The 21,784-nt window shown below is 35.8% G+C and overlaps 1 protein-coding gene across 10 annotated transcripts in view; it reads right to left on the bottom strand.

Moving 5' to 3' along the window:
* The window catches only part of LOC144979718 (uncharacterized), a 145,709-nt gene that overhangs the window by 41,594 nt on the left and 82,331 nt on the right, over positions 1 to 21,784 (bottom strand). For 9 of the 10 annotated variants that reach the window (XM_078926660.1, XM_078926657.1, XM_078926655.1 and 6 more), the window contains one exon: positions 3,956 to 4,897. In XM_078926660.1, the coding sequence (XP_078782786.1) occupies positions 3,956 to 4,536 (581 nt within the window). In that variant the 5' untranslated portion in view covers positions 4,537 to 4,897. Of the gene's footprint in view, positions 1 to 3,955; positions 4,898 to 11,032; positions 11,101 to 21,784 lie in introns of those variants that run through there. The other variant, XM_078926665.1, reaches the window with a different exon arrangement.

Raw genomic sequence — 21,784 nt, 5'->3', positions numbered from 1 at the left:
ATTTTTTAAAAATCAATATCGACACAGTTAACAAATAAAGCTTAAAATAGTGGGCTTATGACAAACCGTTAAAAGCTAATAAATTAAATGCTTTCAGTTCATTTACTTTTTTTAAAAGTGCGAAATAATACATAAACGGTTAAATAATTGTGGACTACACTCATTCAGATATATCAGGGTGGCATGAATGGAAAAAAATTAGGTCCTTTAGATTTATCATTTTGTCTGTTAGAATGTTCTATAGGTGAAAATAGCTTGTGAAAAAAGGGATAAAGTTAATGAAGCAGAAAGGATTTTTGCCGAAACCGATTCTAAAAGAGGTAAAAGAATAGCAGATGAGATTAAAGAAAAAGTAATTGAATTTTTATAATAATGATGAATATACGCGGCTGTGTCCTGGAAAGAAAGACTATGTTTCAGTCACAATTGATGGGGAAAAAAAAACTAAGTGCAAAAACGTTTGATGCTTATTAATTTGAATGAACTGCATGCTGATTTTTTTAAAAAGTACCTTCCCTCAAGATGTTTATGGTTTATCAAAATTCTGTGAACTTAGATCCAATGGTGCATAACTGCAGGACTAAAAGGAACGCATTCAGTTTGTGTTTGTGAAATATATCAAAATTAAATATTAATCATATATAACTGTTACAAGGGATGCATTCACTGATCTGAATAATTAAATAAAATAGTGGGTAACATTGAAAATCCAGAATGTATGCTTCGTCGTTGTGAAAATATGGAACAGACAAACTGAAAGCATTTCTTTTATTTTGTTGCCAATATAGATGTTGTGACTGTGCAGGATGTAAGAATTAGATCAAAACATCAGAATTTTTATCAGAGGTCAACAACAATAGGGAATGAGATTAGCAGAAGAGCAGCGTCCCTTGATTGGACGTCACCTTACAGAGAGAATGTCAAATTGGTTTTACGCACGCGTCTCTCTCGTCCTCGCTTTCGGTGAAGTGTCTCATGCCGCTTTCACCGGAAGCGAGGACGAGAGACGCATGTGCACAACCAACATGACGTTCTCTCTCTAATAACTTTTCCGCCGGTGACGTCCAATCAAGGGACGCTACTCTTCCGCTAATCTTATTCCCTATTACTACATACCTCTTTCGTTCCTGATCATAAATCGCTCTGCCATTACGTCTACTTGAAAAGAAATTTGGTTGACATCCTCACTCATACACATATCAACAAATGAATTGCTAATGCCATGATCCACAGAAATTCTACTAAAATATAGTTATTCAATAGATATTATTAGTCTAAAACAACAATGATGACTCTATGTTCCAAGAAATCTCTGTGCTAATTCAAAACATGAAGTTGGGTTAATAGAATTAGCTTCCACTTCTTCAGAAGTCTCACATGTGAATCTTATACCATGTATGTCGCAAGAGCACCATTCGTAAAGTTGTTTTGGGCATAAGATCTGGTTGCCATATAGAGCATGTAAACTTGTTCAAGCTGCTAACTATTTCACAGTTCCCCTAAACTCCATTACAAGGCGATTTCCCCATTGATTGTTGCAAAAAAGTGCCATTCCTCACGCAATCCAAAATCTTCATGATGATGACATAGGTTTGAAAATATGTGTAGTTTTTATATTGTGATGCTGCTCTATCACTGAAGTAAATCATTTTATTTATGCTAGGGAGAGATGACTTCAAATGTCCCACCATCTGTGTCATAAATGTGTGCACTGCTGCAATGTTATGTGATAAACAGTCACTAGCGATACAAAAACTAATGTGATTTCATTTTCCATTCTCCTTGTAATCGAATAAAAGGATAAGAAATCGATATCGTATTGTCCCAATGACGTCCTTGGACAGTACCTTGAATGATAAAAGAATAACTTTCATCAAAATCTAATAGAACTATGGCTACGGTATTATCACTCAGGGTCTCTTCCACACTTTAGACATGGTTTAGACATGCAGCTTGAGACTTTGCAATAAAAAGATGTGGTGGATGAATAGTTTTGCAGATTTTTTCAGTAATATTTTCATTAGTATCTTCCAGTGTTAATAAAGTAGCTCTATCAGTATGCATCGCTGTTCTAATGTAAGAACATCACCAAGATCAAGATCCTTTTCAGAAAAGAGATTATCAAGAAATGCTTACAGATTGTCTGTTCCAGGACATTTTTCACAAAGATGAAGCATACATTCTGGATTTTCAATATTACACACTATTTTACTTAATTATTCAGATTAGTGAAATTTATCACCAGGAACAGCTATATGTGATTAGTTTTGAATTTTGATGCATTTTACATACACAAACTGAATACATTCCTTTTGGTCCTACAGTAATATACCATATGGGCCTAAATTCACAGAATTTTGAAAAACCATTATTATATTGAGTTATTGAGATTACTTTTAAAAGGCTCCGCATACAGTTCTTTAAAATTAACAAGTATCAAACACTTTGCACTTTAGTTTTTTGCCCATCAATTGTGACTGAAACATAGTCTTTCTTACCAGGATACAGCCGCGAATATTCATTATTGTTATAAAAATTCAATTACCTTTTCCTTCATCTCATCTGCTATTCTTTTACTTCTTTTAGAATCGGTTTCGGCAAAAAGTCCTTTCACCTTCTTTAACTTCATCCATTTTTACAAGCTATTTTTAACCGTAAAACATTCCAACACACAAAATGATAAATCTAAAGGAGCTGGATATTTTTTTCATTCATGTCGCCCTGATACATCTGAATGAGTGTATAGTCTACAATTATTGAACTGTTAATGTATTATTTTGCACTTTTTTAAAAAAAATAAATAAACTGAGAGCATTGGATTTATTAGCTTTTAACAGTTTGTCATAAGCCAAATACTTAAAGCTTTGTTTGTTATTTTAAGCTTTATTTGTTTTCTGTGTAGTGTAATATAAGTCGATATTGGAGGTTGAAATAATTTATTGAGTTATGCCCCTTTGTAACTTAAGAACTGAGATACTTAGGTTCTTTGCAGGTGATTTTTATCATGAAGCACCTTGAAATACAAGGAAAGCTTCCATGTGTTTATAGAAATCTGAACACTATATCAAATTCTGAAAAAATCTCAGCCGACATCTTTGACTGTTTTGAGCCTTGAAGTTGACAAAAATTTGCAATTTTGGTGCACGTCGCATTACGCTGTGCCTGATTGTTCGAAAAATTATAGTACCAGACCCTTATTTTTCCTATATTATGTTGGACCATAATATGTTATTCATTGAGATACAAATCATCAATGACCAAAAATTGAAACATTAAAATCCTGAAAAAAATTATTTCGAACAGCAAAGGGAGCCATATTCAAAGGGCGGATAACTCCAAAAGTTAAAAAAAAATTTTTTATTTACCTTCAAATAATTGTTAACTATGATAAAAGTTTACAGGATTACCACATTTGAGAGAGATAGCGTGATTAATAAAAAAAGTTATAGTCGCTCAAAAATGGACCCAAGAGCAAATTTGATTTTGACAAGTTTTGAGACAAAATTTCAAAAATTGTAAAAAATTTGATATATCCATTTTTCTGAATTAAAAATTTGGTTTTATTGACGTCTGATAAGTATCTTCAATTGAGCCAAGTTTGAGAAAAATCAAAAGGAGTGTGGTTCCCAATTTCCGAAAATTTGGTCCACTTGACATGGAATGGCCCAGCTGAAAAACAATCAAAATTGTGACCATGGTCACAAAACGGTATAATGTTGGGATCAACTGGATACTGAAAAATTTTCTCTAAAATATGATTTCTACTGGGATATTTTTTGCACCATTGAGAATGTGGAAGAATGAAAATTAAAAGATTCTTGAACTTCTTTGTTGGAAATTTGGAACAAGTTCTCATTACCGTTCCTCGACTTTTTGGCATCTGGTACATCCACCTCAACATATTACCGATTTGAGATGATGGTTCAAAAACAGTTTTTTAGTTAAAAAAACTCACGTGTATTTGGATCCATCTTTGGCTGTACACTCCACTTTATAGAAATCGTGTTGCAACATACTCCCATGTTTCACGTCCTCCAGAACAACAGAATCTTCCCTTGTGTCAAAATCCGTTATCCTTTTCAACGGCGTCAGTCGACACGAAATGTCATCTCCGTATTTCTTTTTGGCCTCTGGGGTGATAGAAAACTGCCCGTTGCGCAGACTCACCCAGTCGAATGCACCTTCACCACAGGAGACTGGATCCATCTTTTTATAAAACTTCGCCAAGTCAGGATCTCGAAGTTTGAGGTTCGGGATGATGCACCCCGGTCTCCGGGCCAATTTCCTCAAATCTCCCCCTTTTCCTCCCTCCGACGATGCAGATTCAGAGATGAAGTGAAGCTCTGAAGACTCGGTTTCGGGAGGTAAAGCTACATTAATTCTTTTTTCTAGGTGTAACAGTTGCTCGTAGGCAATCTCTTGGGGGCCCGTGTAAAAAAGGACATACAGTATAATTGGCGTGATTGTGATCGCAATAAAGACGTATATTTGACCTAAGTGGCGTGCCTTACGTCCAATGCAAGACAGAATACTCATTTTGTGCTTGTGTGTGTGTGTGTGTGTGTGTGTGTGTTCGTATGTGTGTGTGTGTGTGTGAGGGGGGGGGGGTAGTTATTTATGTGGTGTTTGGGTAGTGTGTCTGCCCTTTCTTTTTTGTTTTCTTCTTATTTAAGATATAAACGCACGAAAATGTATACTCTTTCCGTTACAGCGTTGAGATGAATTGGCAGACAGTCACGAATCTACTGACATTGAATTCCAATGTGATTAATCGTAAAGCGTATCAGATGGACATTAGTGGGTGTTTTCAAACTCAGGAATGGTCACGGTATTATAGCTTCGCGGATAGCAAAAATCCAGAATGTGCTTTCATTTGTATGTTTCTGTTGTTGAAAATCTGTGGAATAAATAAAATTTGTGAATGGCTTTGATAAGAACAATAGTGACGAAGAGAAGAGCATAACAGTGAATAGAAAGAATAAAGAAATAAACGTGGTCATCGCTTGTCTGAATTCCAAATCAACATATGGAAAAACTCCAGATACAAAAGACCTGATCAATCAGACGGGCATTCTATTCTTTGTATAATAGAAACGTGGCTAAAATCTGGAGAAACCTTTACACAGGCATCCACGACACCAAATGGTTACTCAATCAAATAATTTCCACGAATTGGTGGGAGAGAAGGGGGGCATTGCATTCTTAATAATAATAAAATAAAATTGAGCTTTATATAGCGCAATATCGACTAAATGTGCTCGAAGCGCTTTACAAGGGGTCCCTGGTCAACAGCAACATTTAACATGTAGGACGGGACATGCCGCCTGTAAGGCGATATTACAATTTTTCGGACAAAGACAACGCTGTTAACGACCAGGAACTCATTTTACACCTGAGTACGGTGAGAGAATGTGAGTAAAGAGCCTTTTCTAAGGACTCAACTATGCGCCGAGCGCGAAGCTCGAACCCAGGACCTTCCGATCAGAAAGCTAGTGTCATACCACAAGACCACATAGCCGTACATGGCTCGTATAGAAACACCAGCAAACCCGCTGCATCTTTCGTGTAAAACTAATCGCTCATAATATAACGTATGTTGTTTCCGCGCTAGATCCACTGAATCTGTATAAACCCCTTAACTCTCTCCTTACCGATCGTTTCCAGTATTTTCCCAAAATGGCAGGCGTACCGATCATAAAAATATGTTTTATTAACTCAAACAAGATCTCTACAAAGCAAATGTATGGTCTTATTAATCAAACAAAGATCATTCTTCAAAGTTTGTTATGTACAGAATGCATCTGAATAAGAAAAATGTATATTGTGTCGTAACAAATGTGACAATTATGTTAGAGGGTTAATAAAACATAAGGAAAATACATATGCAAATAGCCCAAAGGAATCATTGGGTCGTGAACAAAGAAATGGACAAAAAGATTTGTGCTTGTTGATAAACAGAAGAAAAAAAAATAAGAACAAACACATGAATCTATAGATCTAGAGCTTGTCTTTTTTTCTTTGTTTTTTTGTTTTGTTTGTTTGTTTGTTTGTTTGTTTGTTTTTTGTTGGGGGGGGGGATGAGGGTTGTTTTTAAGGGTTTACGGCGCTTGCAACACATTAAGGTCATATCAGCGCCGGTAAAAAGGAAGAATATGGGGTAGTGAAACGTTCCAGAATTACAATTAAAGCACTGAAAAAAAGGTGAAACAAAGGGGAATTGGTTAAAATAGGAAACACGTAGATTACATGAGCACACTATCAAAGTACTTAGTTTGAGATCACCTAAAAGTCTCATCCAGACAGAAGCACAGGAACACACTCAAATGTTTACTACAAACCATATATGTGACCTTACGCCTCGAAGCGGTATTAAGTCGGGATTTAGAAAACGAAGAAAACCGGTTTTAAAGTGGAAAGGGTCAAAATGATCAAATTTCAGTTTTTGATTGTTTCATAAACTACAATCATTTTTCTACATGAAAACATAATACTTCAACACAGTATTGACGATAAGCTATATATATTTAAAGTTTAAAAAAGCAACTATCGGTGAAATATTCAAAACAAGAATTGACTTTCTCTCATAGAGCCACCATTTCCAAGGCTGCACTTGCCAACAATAGTTGATAACAAAAACTTTGACCTCAAACTTTAGCCTCGTTGGTTTTTAAAGTTCGTTTTGCTCCACTTATCACTTGATGCACTTTTAGCACTCTCTCTCTCTCTCTCTCTCTCTCTCTCTCTCTCTCTCTCTCTCAAACATACACACACACACACACACACACACACACACTACAACCACCACCACCGCATCTTCATCACGACCACTACTACTACAATCACCACCACCACCGCATCATCACTGCCACTACTACTTCAACCACCACCACCACATCATTATCACTACTACTACAACCACCACCACCACATCATCATCACTACCACTACTACTACAACCACCACCACCACCACATCGTCATAACTACTACAACCACTACCACTACATCATCATTACCACTACAACCACCCATACCACATCATCACTACTACTACAACCACTGCCACTACTACAACCACAGTCACCACCACCACCACCACCACATCATCATCACTACCACTCCTACTACTAAAACAGCCATTATGACATCATCATCATCACTACTACGACTACTACTACTACTACTACTACTACTACTACTACTACTACTACTACTACTACTACTACTACTACTACTACTACTACTACTAATACGACTACTACTACTACTACAACCACCAACACAACATCATCCTCACTACCATCATTATGTTTTGGAGCTTTTCTTCACTTGAAATAAGGAAACATTTTGTGGTTGTATTTGGCAATGTGCTCATATATCAGAAAATATTTGTAATCAGTTATCTATTTCGATCTATACAATATGTAAACACAATACCAAATACCATCCCAATTCCCTTTTTTGTGTGTGCGGAAATTCCTCTTTCGGTATTGAAATTCCTCCGAGTGGTGTCTGAAATTCCTGTGAGTCAAATTGAAAATTGGCGTCTCTGTAAATTTTACTATTCTCGTCAAATTTTCAATGCCCGTATCTGAGGAGTTATCTTTGCCCCATTGATTTGATTATGTGTGAAAACGGTGCCTCACTTCAAAGTCGATTTTCTCAAAAATTGGTTTTTACACTCTCTCTACTTCAAACGGTCATAGTTGGGCAATGAATAATCAGAATTTTATAAATTTGCTATCAAAATTTTAAGCATAATATAAGCTATGATTGTGTACTAAAAACCCAAAATTGAAAAATCCGACTTAATACCGTTTCGAGGCGGAGAGTCACATATAATATGTAAACAAAAACATAATACAGTGCATAACAGTTGGATGATTTACAAGACAAAAAATATCATCTTCAAATCCTCTAACTATACATTTGACTGTTTCCCTCCCAGATAGGGTATCCGGCCGGGGCCAGGACAAAACCATGTAATCTCATCCCAAGACAAAGACAGAAAGCATGTTGGATAACCGATATATGGGAATAGAAGACACAGCAAGTGCCTCTCTGCCCACTATGGGAAGTCAGGAACCCCATCCATTCTATAGAGATTCTTTGTACATTAATAGATAGTTCGAAATAAATGTTTAAGGTGACACATAGTTTTGTGTGTTGAAACATTATTTTCGGCTGGCGAAATATTGTAAGCTTTTTGGATAAACGCACAGCATCAATATTAGGTGTTGTTTCGGATTCGTTAAAACTTGAGAGATTTCAGGATAAAGCTGACCAAGGCTAAAGCAAGGAGTTGGCAGATAGAGCAGTCCGAATAGACACTTAGATAGCCACGCCTTTCGGACAATCGTAATAATGTAAACAATGGCAGTGAATGGTAAATATAGCAAACTACACAAGTTTGACTATCGATGGTATATGTCTAAGTAAAATCCCAATGTTCTATCGCTTAATAGATAGAACTAACACAGAAAACCCTTTGTGTAAATTAAAACGTTTATAATATGATCGTGTTATATATTTATAACTATAGTCAGATTTTTCGTTAATGGCGCGTGTTTTTCTGGTTTTTCTCAGCTGTCCCTCTATCAAAAGTTGTAAAAATTTGTGTCAACCTCTGAATCAGTTTGTCTTAACTGAATCTATATTTTGGACCGTATTGATGCCATTAAAAAAGTTTTCTTCTTTAAGACCTATAAAAAAACTAGTTTAAAACAGCTGACATTAAATTAGAGATGCTACACTGTAAAAAATGAAAACAAGTTACGCACAACAAAGTATGAATGAATTCATAGCATATCCAAAAATATTGTGCTGACGTAGTGATTAATAGTTCATGTCATACTTCTTTCCAAATAATAACAATTCGCTTTAAGTGTTATAAACTTATGTAGTTTGTATTAAATTATGAATTTATTATTTATGGCATATTATCTACATCATGTTGCAATTACCAAAGACTGATATGAAATCTCCCGCTTTAAATCATTTGAAATAGTGATTGTATACTCAATATTGTCAAATTAACAAACACTGTTTATTAAACTTTAACAAATTTGTGTCTATGCATGAACGTTTCACAGGGCCTTAAAAGGTTTTAAAAACACATTAGGCTCTTAAACAACACGATACGGCACGGAATCTCTATCGGTTCCACTCTCGTAAAGCTGCGAAAAGAAGTCTTCTTGTATCTATCGATAAGTCATTAAAGAGGACGGCAATGGTTTTTGGAATTTCACAAATCAACGACAGAGAGATCACCAGTGTAGAAGGAAGTGGCAGGAAAAGGATCATAGATAACTTTGATATGGATATCATCCAAATATGTATGGGTGAGCGTAAATATACATTCGAAAAAATATTGGACGTCTGATTATTCAAGCAGAAAAAGGCCCATGGGTTCTGGACAGAGAATCATTGTTATTCTTGCAGGTGGTGATGATACTGGATATTTAAAAGGATGCCATGGAGATTTTTCTTCTCTACATCATCTGGAATATTATTCTGGGGTCAATGCAAAGGTGTTTTAAGACTGTAGACCTGTAAATGAGCTCTACAAAAATTGACTGAAACTCTTCGACAAACTGAAGATTCAATTCTTTTTTTTTAAATAAGGGCATCATTGGAGAGGAGAGTGATAAATACAATACATTAAAATAGTGGGTGTTATTTCTTACTGGAAGTATGACGGCCATTCATATAGGTAAAGATGACTTCATCAAAGTCATATTCCTGCCTCGGGAATTTTTCTGACATAGTCAGAAAAATAATCATCATTATCATCTTTAACTTCTAGCCATGACCAATTGATTTTATTCCTCACAAAATTATCGATGCTCTACAAGTCTGAATTGCGATCCACGAACAGCTCAGGCATTGCATTGTGAGAACATTAGAATAATGTAGCAATGAGAAAACTTGATTTTCAATCAGTTAATGACAGAAAAAAAAAACTTAAATAAATATGACTTCTGGCCAACACACTGAATTATTAAGTAGAAGTGAATTATCGTCACAATGAAGAAACTTCGGCAGGCGTAGCGGAAAAATTCAAAAATAAAGGTAAATCGCCACAAAACAGTAAGCTCGCTTGGGCTTGAGAAAAACAATGGCAGAAAACGTCCTGATTTGTAGTATTGGTAGTGATGATGTGGTGGTGGTGGTGAATGTAGTAGTAGTGGTTGTGATGAAAATGTGGTGGTGGTGGTTGTAGTGTGTGTGTGTGTTATATATATATATATATATATATATATATATATATATAATATAATATATATATTATATATATATCTCACGTGTGTGTGTGTATGTGTGTATGTGTGTGTGTGTATTTCACTCTTTCATTCTTTCTCTTCCTCTCTCATCCTGTTTCTTGATATTTCTTTCCCTGCCCACCCGACTTCACATAGTTTCAAAAACTGTACTTTGAAATTATAAATCCTTCTAACTTTTGGCATTTTGAAATCTTATTTCCTCTAACTCTAATAAATAAGACAAAATGACACAATAATTATTCTTATTTCATTGATTCGTTATTTAAATATAAAAAATTCATTTCCATGTTCACCTTTCTGTACTTACAAATAATAGCTAATCACAAATACGTTCGCCTCAAACTTTAGCCTCTTTAGTCTTTAAAGTTCATGTTGCTCTACTTGCGCACTGATTCGAGCAATGCTGGGTTCTTATTTATTCGTCCGTGTCACGCACCTCTCCCCCACCCCTCCTCCCATCCCCCTACCTTATGCTTGGTGTATATAGTTTTGATCTTCGTTTACGTGTGATTTCATTACCTCATATCTCTCTCTCTCTCTCTCTCTCTCTCTCTCTCTCTCTCTCTCTCTCTCTCTCTCTCTCTCTCTCTCCCCCCCTTGCACACACACATATACACACATACATGCACACACATTTTTACCTATAATGTTTTAACTATTATGACAATTATGACACACACGTGTTTACTTGAAGAAGGCCAGAGGGAGAAACCTCGTTTGTTTTGTGCTGTATGAGTCACATTTACTCACTTCATCTTTCTCTCCATCTTGCTGGCTCATTAAGGCACCTCTAGTTTTTGGCTTCACGACACTATCGCAGCCTCTGATTGAACACAATTGAACACAAATCAATAGAGAGAGAGAGAGAGAGAGAGAGAGAGAGAGAGAGAGAGAGAGAGAGAGAGAGAGAGAGAGAGAAGGGAGGGGGGAGGGTTACAAAACATAAGACCGGAAACATTAATACAGAGGAGTAGGGTGACATAATTCCTTTTATCCCCCCCCCCCCTTCCCCTTCTCATAGGAAGACCCTATCATTTACAGGTACGCAATCGTTGGATAATGCTTTGAACGCGTTGAATAAAAAAAAAATATATTCACGATTGCATAATTTTTCGCTAAATTTATTGGCCTACAATAAGGGTTGAATGACCGTTAATCGGTTATTAAAAATAATCTTTAGGTGGGTATGAATACCGATTTTTAAAAATTTTTAAATTATTTTTTTTTTTGGTCAAAATTTCATACGAGCAGAAGAAGAAAGAAAACTTGTTGAGAATGGCGAATCATTTGGAAGGGATCGACATTGAGGATACTTTAGTGATTTTTGCACTGAGAAAAAATAATTCAGAATCGGATTATAGGCAAGTAAGGCCAAAAATATTCTCAAATCAAAACGAAAACAGAAACGTTGAGTCAATCGCTGTTCAAGAAATTCGTCATACCAATTATTATGAAGTGTAATTGGAAATATTGTAAGAAATAAAGCTAACCGATCTTGTAGTTGCAGGAATTTTGTACACTGTCCAAGTTGAAACCAAGTATTCTACCACGATTTGTCAAACAATATTTCATTTTGCACTACAATAATATATAAATCGAGTATGCATAAATATCTTCATCTACCACTCTTGTAGAATCTTGACTTTATTGATAAGCAGAGATATTGAATTTCTCATTTATATAACAATTGTTTTGTCAGTAAATACACATAAAAAGGTTTTATAGCGTATTTTTCTCTCTCGTACGGATTTGGGGCATGCCATTTTACCCTATGCCCCCAAACCGTACATTCCTCATCCAAAGTCCGAACTATTAATCCAAGTAATCCAAAGGATGACATTATTTTTAAAATGTGAACATTTACACAGAGCAGGATCCACTAAATGTTATTTTTAGAAGCAATAAAGGGGTTCGAAAGCAATAGTAACACTGGATCTCCATGGTGAAAAATACAGACTCTTTTGTTATTACAATTTCCTTTCAACAGAAAACAGGTTGACATTTTACACTTAGTATAGAAAAAATTGTTTAGTGTAGAGCCTCTTCCGGTGACTCAAATTTTCCTTCGCCCGCAGCGAGGCTCTTAACCCGATTCCTGCACTGTGTTTAACAACAAGGAACAAGGAATGGAACGAGGAAACAGCAAATACGCCTATAATACACTGAGGCTAATAACAAAATCTGTACAACCAAAAATAACCGCAAACGAAGACAAAAATGCCAACTTGCTGACAAAGATGAAGTAACTAAAAGATGGACTGAATACTGCAATGTCATGTACAACAAAGAGCTAAATACAAGCAATTCAGTACTTCGTCCAATTTGTCATACAGCGGAAGTGAGCGATACCCCACCCATTTTAAAGGAAGAAGTTGAAGCAGCAATAAAAAGCCTTAAACCTAATAAGTCACCAGGAATTGACAACATACCATCTGAACTGCTAAAATACGGCGGAGAAGAAGTAATAAACGTGTTCACAATTCTCTGCCAAAAGGTATTAGATCAGAAAGAATGGATACAATCCATACGCCTTCCAAAGAAAGGGAACTTAAAACAATGTAAGAATTAAAGAACAATAAGCTTGATAAGCCACCCAAGCAAAGTCATGCTCCGAATAATCCATAACAGAATGAAATCTAGGACAGAAGAAATACTGGCAGAAGAACAGGCAGGATTCAGAACAGGAAGAAGTACCGTGGAGCAAATATTTAACTGCAGGGTGCTCACAGAGAAATGCCTTCAGCACCAGCGTGCGCTGTACCATACTTTTATAGACTTCAGGAAGGCATTTGACAGAGTCTGGCATGATGGTCTTTGGAATGTGACGAGGAAATATAACTTTGAAGAAGGGTTCATCCAGACAATAGAGGCATTGTATGTCAGGTCAAACAGCACAGTCCTGGTAAATGACCAGTTAGGAACTCCTTTCAACACTACTGTAGGAGTCAGACAGGGCTGCATATTATCTCCGATGCTATTCAATATATTCATTGAAAGCATCATGCAAGATGTGCTGGAGAGATACCACACCTCGATATCCATCGGCGGCCGCTCTTTGTCTAATTTAAGATTTGCGGACGATATTGACCTACTGGCAGGCACAGAACCAGAGCTACAAGATTAACAGACCGCCTAGCTGAATGTGCATCGCAATACAGAATGGAAATAAGTACCGAAAAGTCACAAATCTTGGTGAACGCAGAAAGCAACACAAACATCACAGTGGGAAATGAAAAACTAAAAGCGGTCACGACATTCAAATATCTAGGTGTGACACTAAGCAAAGATGGAACTAGCACAATTGAAATTTGAAAGAGAATTGCAATGGCAACACCAGTGATGACTCAATTAACAAATATTTGGAAAAGTAGCATGAGTCTTAATGTAAAGTTCACACTGTATAAATCACTGGTGTTGTCAGCCTTGTTGTATGGATGCGAAGCCTGGAATGGATGCACAACGGCGCATAAGGGCGTTTGAAAGCAAGTGCTATAGAAGACTGCTACGCGTGTCATATACGGAGCATCGCACAAACGAAGACATCCTGGAAGAAATAGAAGCTCGGGCAGGCCCACAAGAACCTCCTCTAGTGGCTGTGAAGTGTGAAGCGCAGAAAACTGTCTTGGTTTGGACACCATACTCGACACGATAGCCTGAGCAGGACAGTCCTACAGGGCACAGTCGAAGGCCAGCGCAGAAGAGAGCGCCAGAGGAAGATGTGGCTGAACAATATAAAAGAATGGACAGAGATGTCGGTTCCAGAGCTGCTACATAGGGCCAGCAACAGGCAGGCATGGAGAAATACTGTAACCTCTGCTTCACGCAAGTCCCCCCGACGACCATCTCGTCATGGGATTGAGTAAGTAAGTGATTCCTGCACTGTGTTTAACAACCCCGATTCCTGCACTGTGTTTAACAACCCCGATTCCTGCACCGTGGGGTACAAATGTACCGCAGACCCTCACATAAGGAAAAAAACATCTCAATATACCTATTTCTGCACTGTGGGGTACAGATGTTTCATGAACAAAAGAACCAAGATAGACTTAGCTACACGCATTAAAAAATAACACGCCGACATACTTTCCTACACTCATTAAATAAAAAATATATACGTTATCATAATCATATTCATAATCAAATTATATTAATGACTATTATTATCATGATCTGCAGAGATAAAGAAAGAAAGAAAGATAGAGAGAGAGAGAGAGAGAGAGAGAGAGAGAGAGAGAGAGAGATAGAGAGAGAGAGAGAGTAGGAGAACGGGAGAGGGAGGGTGAGTTTCAAAGTTATATTTAAAATAAAGGAAAGAGATCAATTTAAAAACAAAACTAGGTTAACCGAACTTGATAAGAGAGATAGGTAAAGATAGAATGCGCTTGGCCAAGGAGTTCACAACATTGCGATTATAAAAGTTCATGGTTACACAGAGTTTGTGTGTTGGTCCGTTATACTTCCGGATGGCAAAAACAATAACAAAGGCCTGAGTGACGTCATCTGCATACTATCTATAGGTAAATAGGTTTTAAAAATTTCTAAAATATATTCAAATAAAGTACTCATAGCTTTAAAATTCTTCTCCAGTAAATTGAAAGGCAAATGGTCGTCGTGTATAAAGTGAAAATAGATAGAGTATTTTGTTACAGTGCAATTTGGTGCAGATCAAAAGAAAATATAGATATAGAAGCAGAGATGCGAATTTCTGATTAGAAATTAAATAAATGAATAGATATAATAATAATAATAATAATAATAATAATAATAATAATAATAATAATAATAATAATAATAATAATAATAATAATAATAATAATAATAATAATAATAATAATAATAATAATAATAATAATAATAATAATAATAATAATAATAATAATAAAGGATCAGTGATGAGTGATATATGAATGAAAATTGAATGAAAAACTAATCCGGTAAATAGATGATCGGTTGGCCGATATATATATATATAAAAGACTTAAAAGCCCAGTACACCCATTAAAAGGGAACGACAGCTGACACTATTTACTAGGTCGTTTCCCCTGGTTATGGGTCATCGCACAGGCCTCAAGCCTCATCATTAGCAGCAGTGTGTTTGTATGGGTCAAATAATAGAATGAAAAAAGTAAATGAATGATGAAATAGAGGAATTCAATACAAAGATTGATAAAAATATATATAATTGCCAAGTAATATGAGTAAAGGTAAGGATGGGATTTCCTTCCTGTAATATGAATGATGAGTCGGTACCCTATGCGGGGAAGTTAGGGTGTACATAGTAAGGCGACGGCCAGGGCTCAAAAGTCAAAAAGAGAATATAATATAAGTATTATTACTTATTATTATTATTAAACAAGTATTATTAATATTACATGAATATATAAATATATAAGTAATGATAATAATAATAATAATAATAATATAATAATAATAATAATAATAATAATAATAAAATAATAATAATAATAATAATAATAATAATAATAATAATAATAATAATAATAATAATAAATATTAAATATAATAATAATAGCAATGATAAAAATAATATATATAGATACGTGGGGTGATACGAATGAAACATATCATTGTAAACCGAATAACCAATCACGTAACCAAAAATATATAGAATTAGGAGAATGTATTAATTTTTTAACTATACGAGAATTATTCCATATTTATTTATTTATTTATTTATTTATTTATTTATTTATTTTTTTTTTTTTTTTAATGATGCCCTTCCGCCACGACACCATAAGATATCGCCGCCTAGGCATTCCAGTAAGGAATATAGATATTTCATCAAACAAGATGTCTGGTGTCAACAGGAATCGCCCGTGTTGCCCAAGTGAGCAAATTGGGGGCTAATAATCTTGCTCGAAGAAAAAAAAACAAAGTGCCTGAAGCGGGGCATATATTGTAGTGTTGGAGTATGGGTCGTTTGGGGTAGTGGTTGTACCTTTGGGTTGTGTAGTGTGTATTGGTCAGTAAGAGAAAAGTGTTCACTGTCCAAAGCACACTACACAACCTAATGATACAACCAGTACCCGAAACGACCCCACTCCAATACTACATTGCACCCAGTTTGCACACACACACACACACACACACACACACACACACACACACATACATGAGCAACCTATATCCGGAAATAACATTGGCGCCAACTGACAAGACACAACAATATTACTCCCAGACACCTCAAATCAACCTCCCTGATGACTCCAGGAACTCTGGACGAAACAATATTGTAGGAGAATACGCTTTTAAAAAACGAGATGAGAACAAATAATTAATAATTCGCTCCAAGAATTTGTCTCGAGCACTCTTAGTGGTTCCAGCTAACTCCCCTCAATTTATATATATATATATATATATATATATATATATATATATATATATATATATATATATATATATATATATATATATATATATATATCAGGACTTCCTGATGAGAGCAACGCTCGATAACAACGTTGTAGAAGTCAAACTATCTTAATTATCTTTCAAATGTTTATAAATAGCTCCTTTTATACTAAAGTTGAGCACTATTATTTCATGGTTTTTGTTTTATAATTTATATATATATATATATATATATATATATATATATATATATATATATATATATATATATATATATATTATATATATATATAAAAGAAAAAAAAACACAATAAACAAAACAAATCTTTGCATGTAGAATAAAAATATAGGTGACAATGTTGTTTTAGGTTATTTTTCCTGCGATTCACATTGGACATTGGATGTCGATCGCATTTTGATACGTAGAACGAGTATTTGAGGGTACTAAATCGGTAGCAAACTCCAACGATTTTTTTCTTTATCATTTTGGGTAGCCCTATTCGTCCTTAAGGTCGAATAGCATCAACCGCCATTGCCGTACGTAAGGACAAATTATAGTGTTGCTTGCACTATTCGTCCTTCACACTAAAGCTGGGCAATATTCCGTTTTTGGTTTTACTGAGCTAGATTCGAATCCACGTAATTACATGATATATCCGTATCATCTTAAATTTTTGAAAAACCCCACCTCCTCTGTTTGTGAGTCAAATAATCAGTTATGTGTGTTTGTTGTGTGTGTGTGTGTGTGTGTGTGTGTCTGTGTGTCTGTGTGTGTGTATGTGTATATGTTAATCTCGTGGATGTTTTAGTGTTTCGTTTGTTTTCTTCTGGGATATGATTTTTATTCCAGAATGGTGATTGGTTTCTTATTAGGAACTATTTTCGTGTCCTCCTATTGGCAAGTATCACTTTCAAATGCCTGATCGAGAGTTTGGGTTGGCTGGGCACAGAGGAAGATTCATCAGGTATTTTCTTTTTTTTTTTTTTTTTCAACATATTAATCCAGATTTGTTAAAGTTTATTTACTTTCTAAAAATCTAACTTTTGACGTGTGTTGTGTTTGCGCAATGACCCGATTTAAAGTTCCACGTGACAACCACTATTAACCTTCTCATTGTTTTATTTTCATAAAAGCTGCCGTCATCAAGGGTTCCCATCATTGCGTCACTCATAAACATCAGGACAATAAGTAAGGACATCTTACACAAATGAATTTTTCAGGGTCAAGGCAATATTACAAGTTGATATCCTCAGATTGGCATGTTAAATGAAAGAAACTTTCAAGAATTATGTGGGACATGGGACAAAGCCAAAATAAATTACGATTTATGTCAAAATTACCCTTTTCTACCGATGACGTTATAGCTCAGCTACCAAAGGGCTCACAATGTGTTTTAAAGTTTCTATCAATCAAAACTTGAATACATTCTACACAATTGACAAAAACTCGGTTGATGAAATCTTACGTAGCTCTTGAATAAATCAAAGCTGAAATGTGTCAATAACATTTTTAAAAACCCAACACACTGTAGATTATAATTAAAGTCAACTAGTTCAAAACAGCAACCCAGGTACTTATGTGGAAACATATGTTAATCCGATCTGTTATAGTCGGATTACAGATTGTCACGCACACTACATGACTTTAAGGTGGAGATTAACTTTTATTTAATTAAAAACTATTTTTACGATATTCTTTTCATTGGTGACAATGCTCTGACCACTCGAGGCAGTTAGCTTCTAAACCCAACCCGTAGAATCGTCCTATTACTTAAGCTTAATATAATAGAGGTCTGAAAATCCTACGATTTCCCCCGTTCCATAATAAACAGCAATGATCGATGGCTCGTATAACCTTCACAATGAAACCGGTATATTGACAATAGGTTAGTCTGATTTATTCTGTTTTATAAGTACTGATTTACGCATTTACATATTTTTGTTTATGAAATCATTGAGTGCATAGCCACATTATTTGTTGTTGTTTTTTTTTTTTTTTTTTTTTTTGTTGTTTTTTGTTTTTTTTTTGCGAAGCTCTTATCGCGCGGAAGGCGAGGTTCCTAGCCGGTCTGGGTGTCTCTTTGGTCTTTAATGTTGGGTGCCGGGCTGATGCAATGATGTCAGGCTAGAATTATTCTTAATATTCCAGCATATGAAGGGATTGGAATCCAGTTTGATATGATAAAACGCCCCCTCAAAAAGTGTTTCTAAAGCCGCCAAACATGACCATGACATATGACTCAACGTCACAAAACGGTTTTACGTCGGAATAAATGCCACCCCCCCCCCCCCCCAAAAAAAAAAGGGAATTTGTGACCAATCGTCATGAAGAATTAGTAGTAGATATGCCGAATTGTTTTCAATGCTAAAAATCGAACTGAAAGTGAAAATAAAATGAAGCTTGAGCACAGTTTATAGAGGGAACGAAGTTGATGTCTATATTATTATTTTTAGACATCCCGTTAGTGAAACGTTCTCAGTAAACCAGACTATAAACATGAACGGCTGTATACAGTTTTATGTAATGGTATATTTAATTTGACAACAGAGAACGTTTACATCGTTATGATTTTCTATTGTCCTGAATAAAAGACTGTCGTCTGATCGTTCTTTGACGTACTCCAGATAATACTCTGCATTTTTTACTTGTTCCGATAGTTTAGAGCCAGTTACTAAGTTACCATGCGTCATTACGAGGGAAGTGACGTTACGACTGTTAAAGCGTATTAGGTAGACATTTGTGCTATTGGCCCATTGAGATGTACATGATTTTTCAGACACAGACCGACGAACATAGATTAGACCGTAGTCATCGTTATGTTATAGCCTGACACTGAAATCCAAAAAGACTGGCAGTTTGACGTCATTATTTGGTTTTTGCACCGCCTAGTGATTTGTCGTTAGTAGAGCTCATGGAAACAAGTTATTTCATTGGTTGAACTATTGAATACAACTCACGATTTGTTTTCTTTAATGGAAAAAGACTGGCATTTTGGCGTCATTTTTTGGACAGTGTCAGGTCATAACTTTACGAAGGCCACGATGAGACGCGGTGGTTGTGAGTCACAGTGAATCGACATAATAATATGTCGGCGAGAGAAGTTCCGTACGTACAGTTAATTGTACACATAAGTGACGCGTTGCTACTGTCGTCTCGCTCTGAGACGGCAGAGCATCTAGTTGAACGGTGTGTTGTGACGATGCTACCGGCGGGTTTGCGACGGTGCTCGAATGCGGACCAGACTTTGCTGATTGGGTCGATCGTCATAACATAGTAGTGTGAAGACCATAAGAAATGGATGGGCCATCGCTGAACCAAAATGACGGATGAATTTAAAAAAAAACTAAAACAATACATCTATTTACACGTACAACACACACCCACACACGCATACACACACGCACGCGCACACACATTCGTGTTGGGCGATATCACAAATTTATTGAGGCATAGGATTTATGTATCGATATATCCAAAATCGATATAAAAAATTCGATAAACATTTTTTCCCCCACACCGCTATTCACAAGAAAAGTTTGTTTCTCCATTGTTTTTCATTATATATACTGATTTTTAGAACAGTTTTTTCTTTTGCCTCTCATGGCCAAAAACTAATAACACTCTGACCCCTTGGAACACTCTTTGGTTTTGGGAAACAAAAATCTACTGAAATAGAGGAATATATTTTTTTTAATTCAAAGAAATGCAATTCTCTGTGTGGCCAATTTCGACCATCAAGCCGCCCAAGTATACTGCAAGCATAACATAAATCGATATCGATATGACGTTTTGAAATCAATATGTTTCGATATTGTCATTCATATCGATATTGCGACACGATAATATGTCCACCACCACCATCACACCACAGCCACACACATACCACACAGACACGTGGACACAAATAAATAAACTTCGTAATCAGGCACTTAATTACGTTCTCCGAATGATTTCGACTAATTTTGGGTCAATGATTACGAAAATCTTATTACTTTTTTGATTTAACAAATATTTTTGAAATTTTGGAACGACTTCAGTGAAAACTAATCACCCACTAGACCTCGATGATCCGTCAAAGAGGACAGGAAAATATCAGGCGGCTCCTGATATCAGGAGCTTGGGCGGATATGCGTCGGACGACATTGAAATTTCTCGTTTTGACGCTCAGTTTTCATGAGTTTTTGGTCATTATCATCTATTAAGGTCTGGTTACCGCTTTGTATCGCCAACGTCTGATAGACTGATTCATGTTACGAGTTTGTCGTTGTGCGTATTTCAGGATTCCCGCGGCCTCCGTTAAATTCAAGAACTCCCTGAAAACTCCTTGATTTTGATATTACTGAGAAATTCTCCTTAAAAAAACACATTGAACGTAATTTTTGGAGAAAACTCCTTGAATTATGAAATGGAATTGCTGTAGGAACCCTGGCATTTGCACGTGTGCGTGTGTGTTGTGTGTATGCGTGTGGTCAACTGTAGGCATTTGGCGAGGTGACCCCAATTACCGTTTGGCCGCATATGTCCAAATCGACTTTTTGCTGAAAATTTAGGGTAAATTCTTGTACTTTTTTTCGGGAATCACTTCTTTAAAAAAAAAAGGAAGAATCATTATTTTACAAGTTTTCGGCCAAGTTAAGGGATGCTCTCGATCACCAAAACTAGCCTTTTTCCACCAGTAGTTTAACTCTATGGATAAAAATCGTCTGGCAATATAATCATTCATTGAATAATAGACCCGATTGAAAGCATTGTTAATTGTTCATTGTTTGACTCTCCTGTTTTCATCTGTTATTTCTTACTGGATTATACCTGAACTGTTTCATTATTGTGATTTGATTTAAGTGTCAACTGTTCATAAAAGCAATTTGAGTTTATCTTTAGAATAATTAGTTGTAAAAAAGACATCTTTGTAGTGATTTATTTCATCGCTGAAATACCCGCCCCCTTCGTCTATCCATAGCTCGAGTTGTCATAAACAAATGCCCTTTCGTAAAAGGAGAAATTAAAGCTACAGTGATGGAAGCATCCTCACACCTAATAATTATTGGAGCTCGGTATGTTTTCATCGCCGCACCAACAGTGCCCATCCAAGCATGTCCTATTATTAGTGTGCGGCTATGTGACCTTGT

The sequence above is a fragment of the Berghia stephanieae genome, chromosome 9 (genome assembly GCF_034508935.2).
Source record: "Berghia stephanieae isolate SIO BIC M18660-M18661 chromosome 9, UCSD_Bste_1.3, whole genome shotgun sequence".
NCBI classification, from domain to species: domain Eukaryota; kingdom Metazoa; phylum Mollusca; class Gastropoda; order Nudibranchia; family Aeolidiidae; genus Berghia; species Berghia stephanieae.
This window is presented reverse-complemented; position numbering and strand designations above follow the sequence as displayed.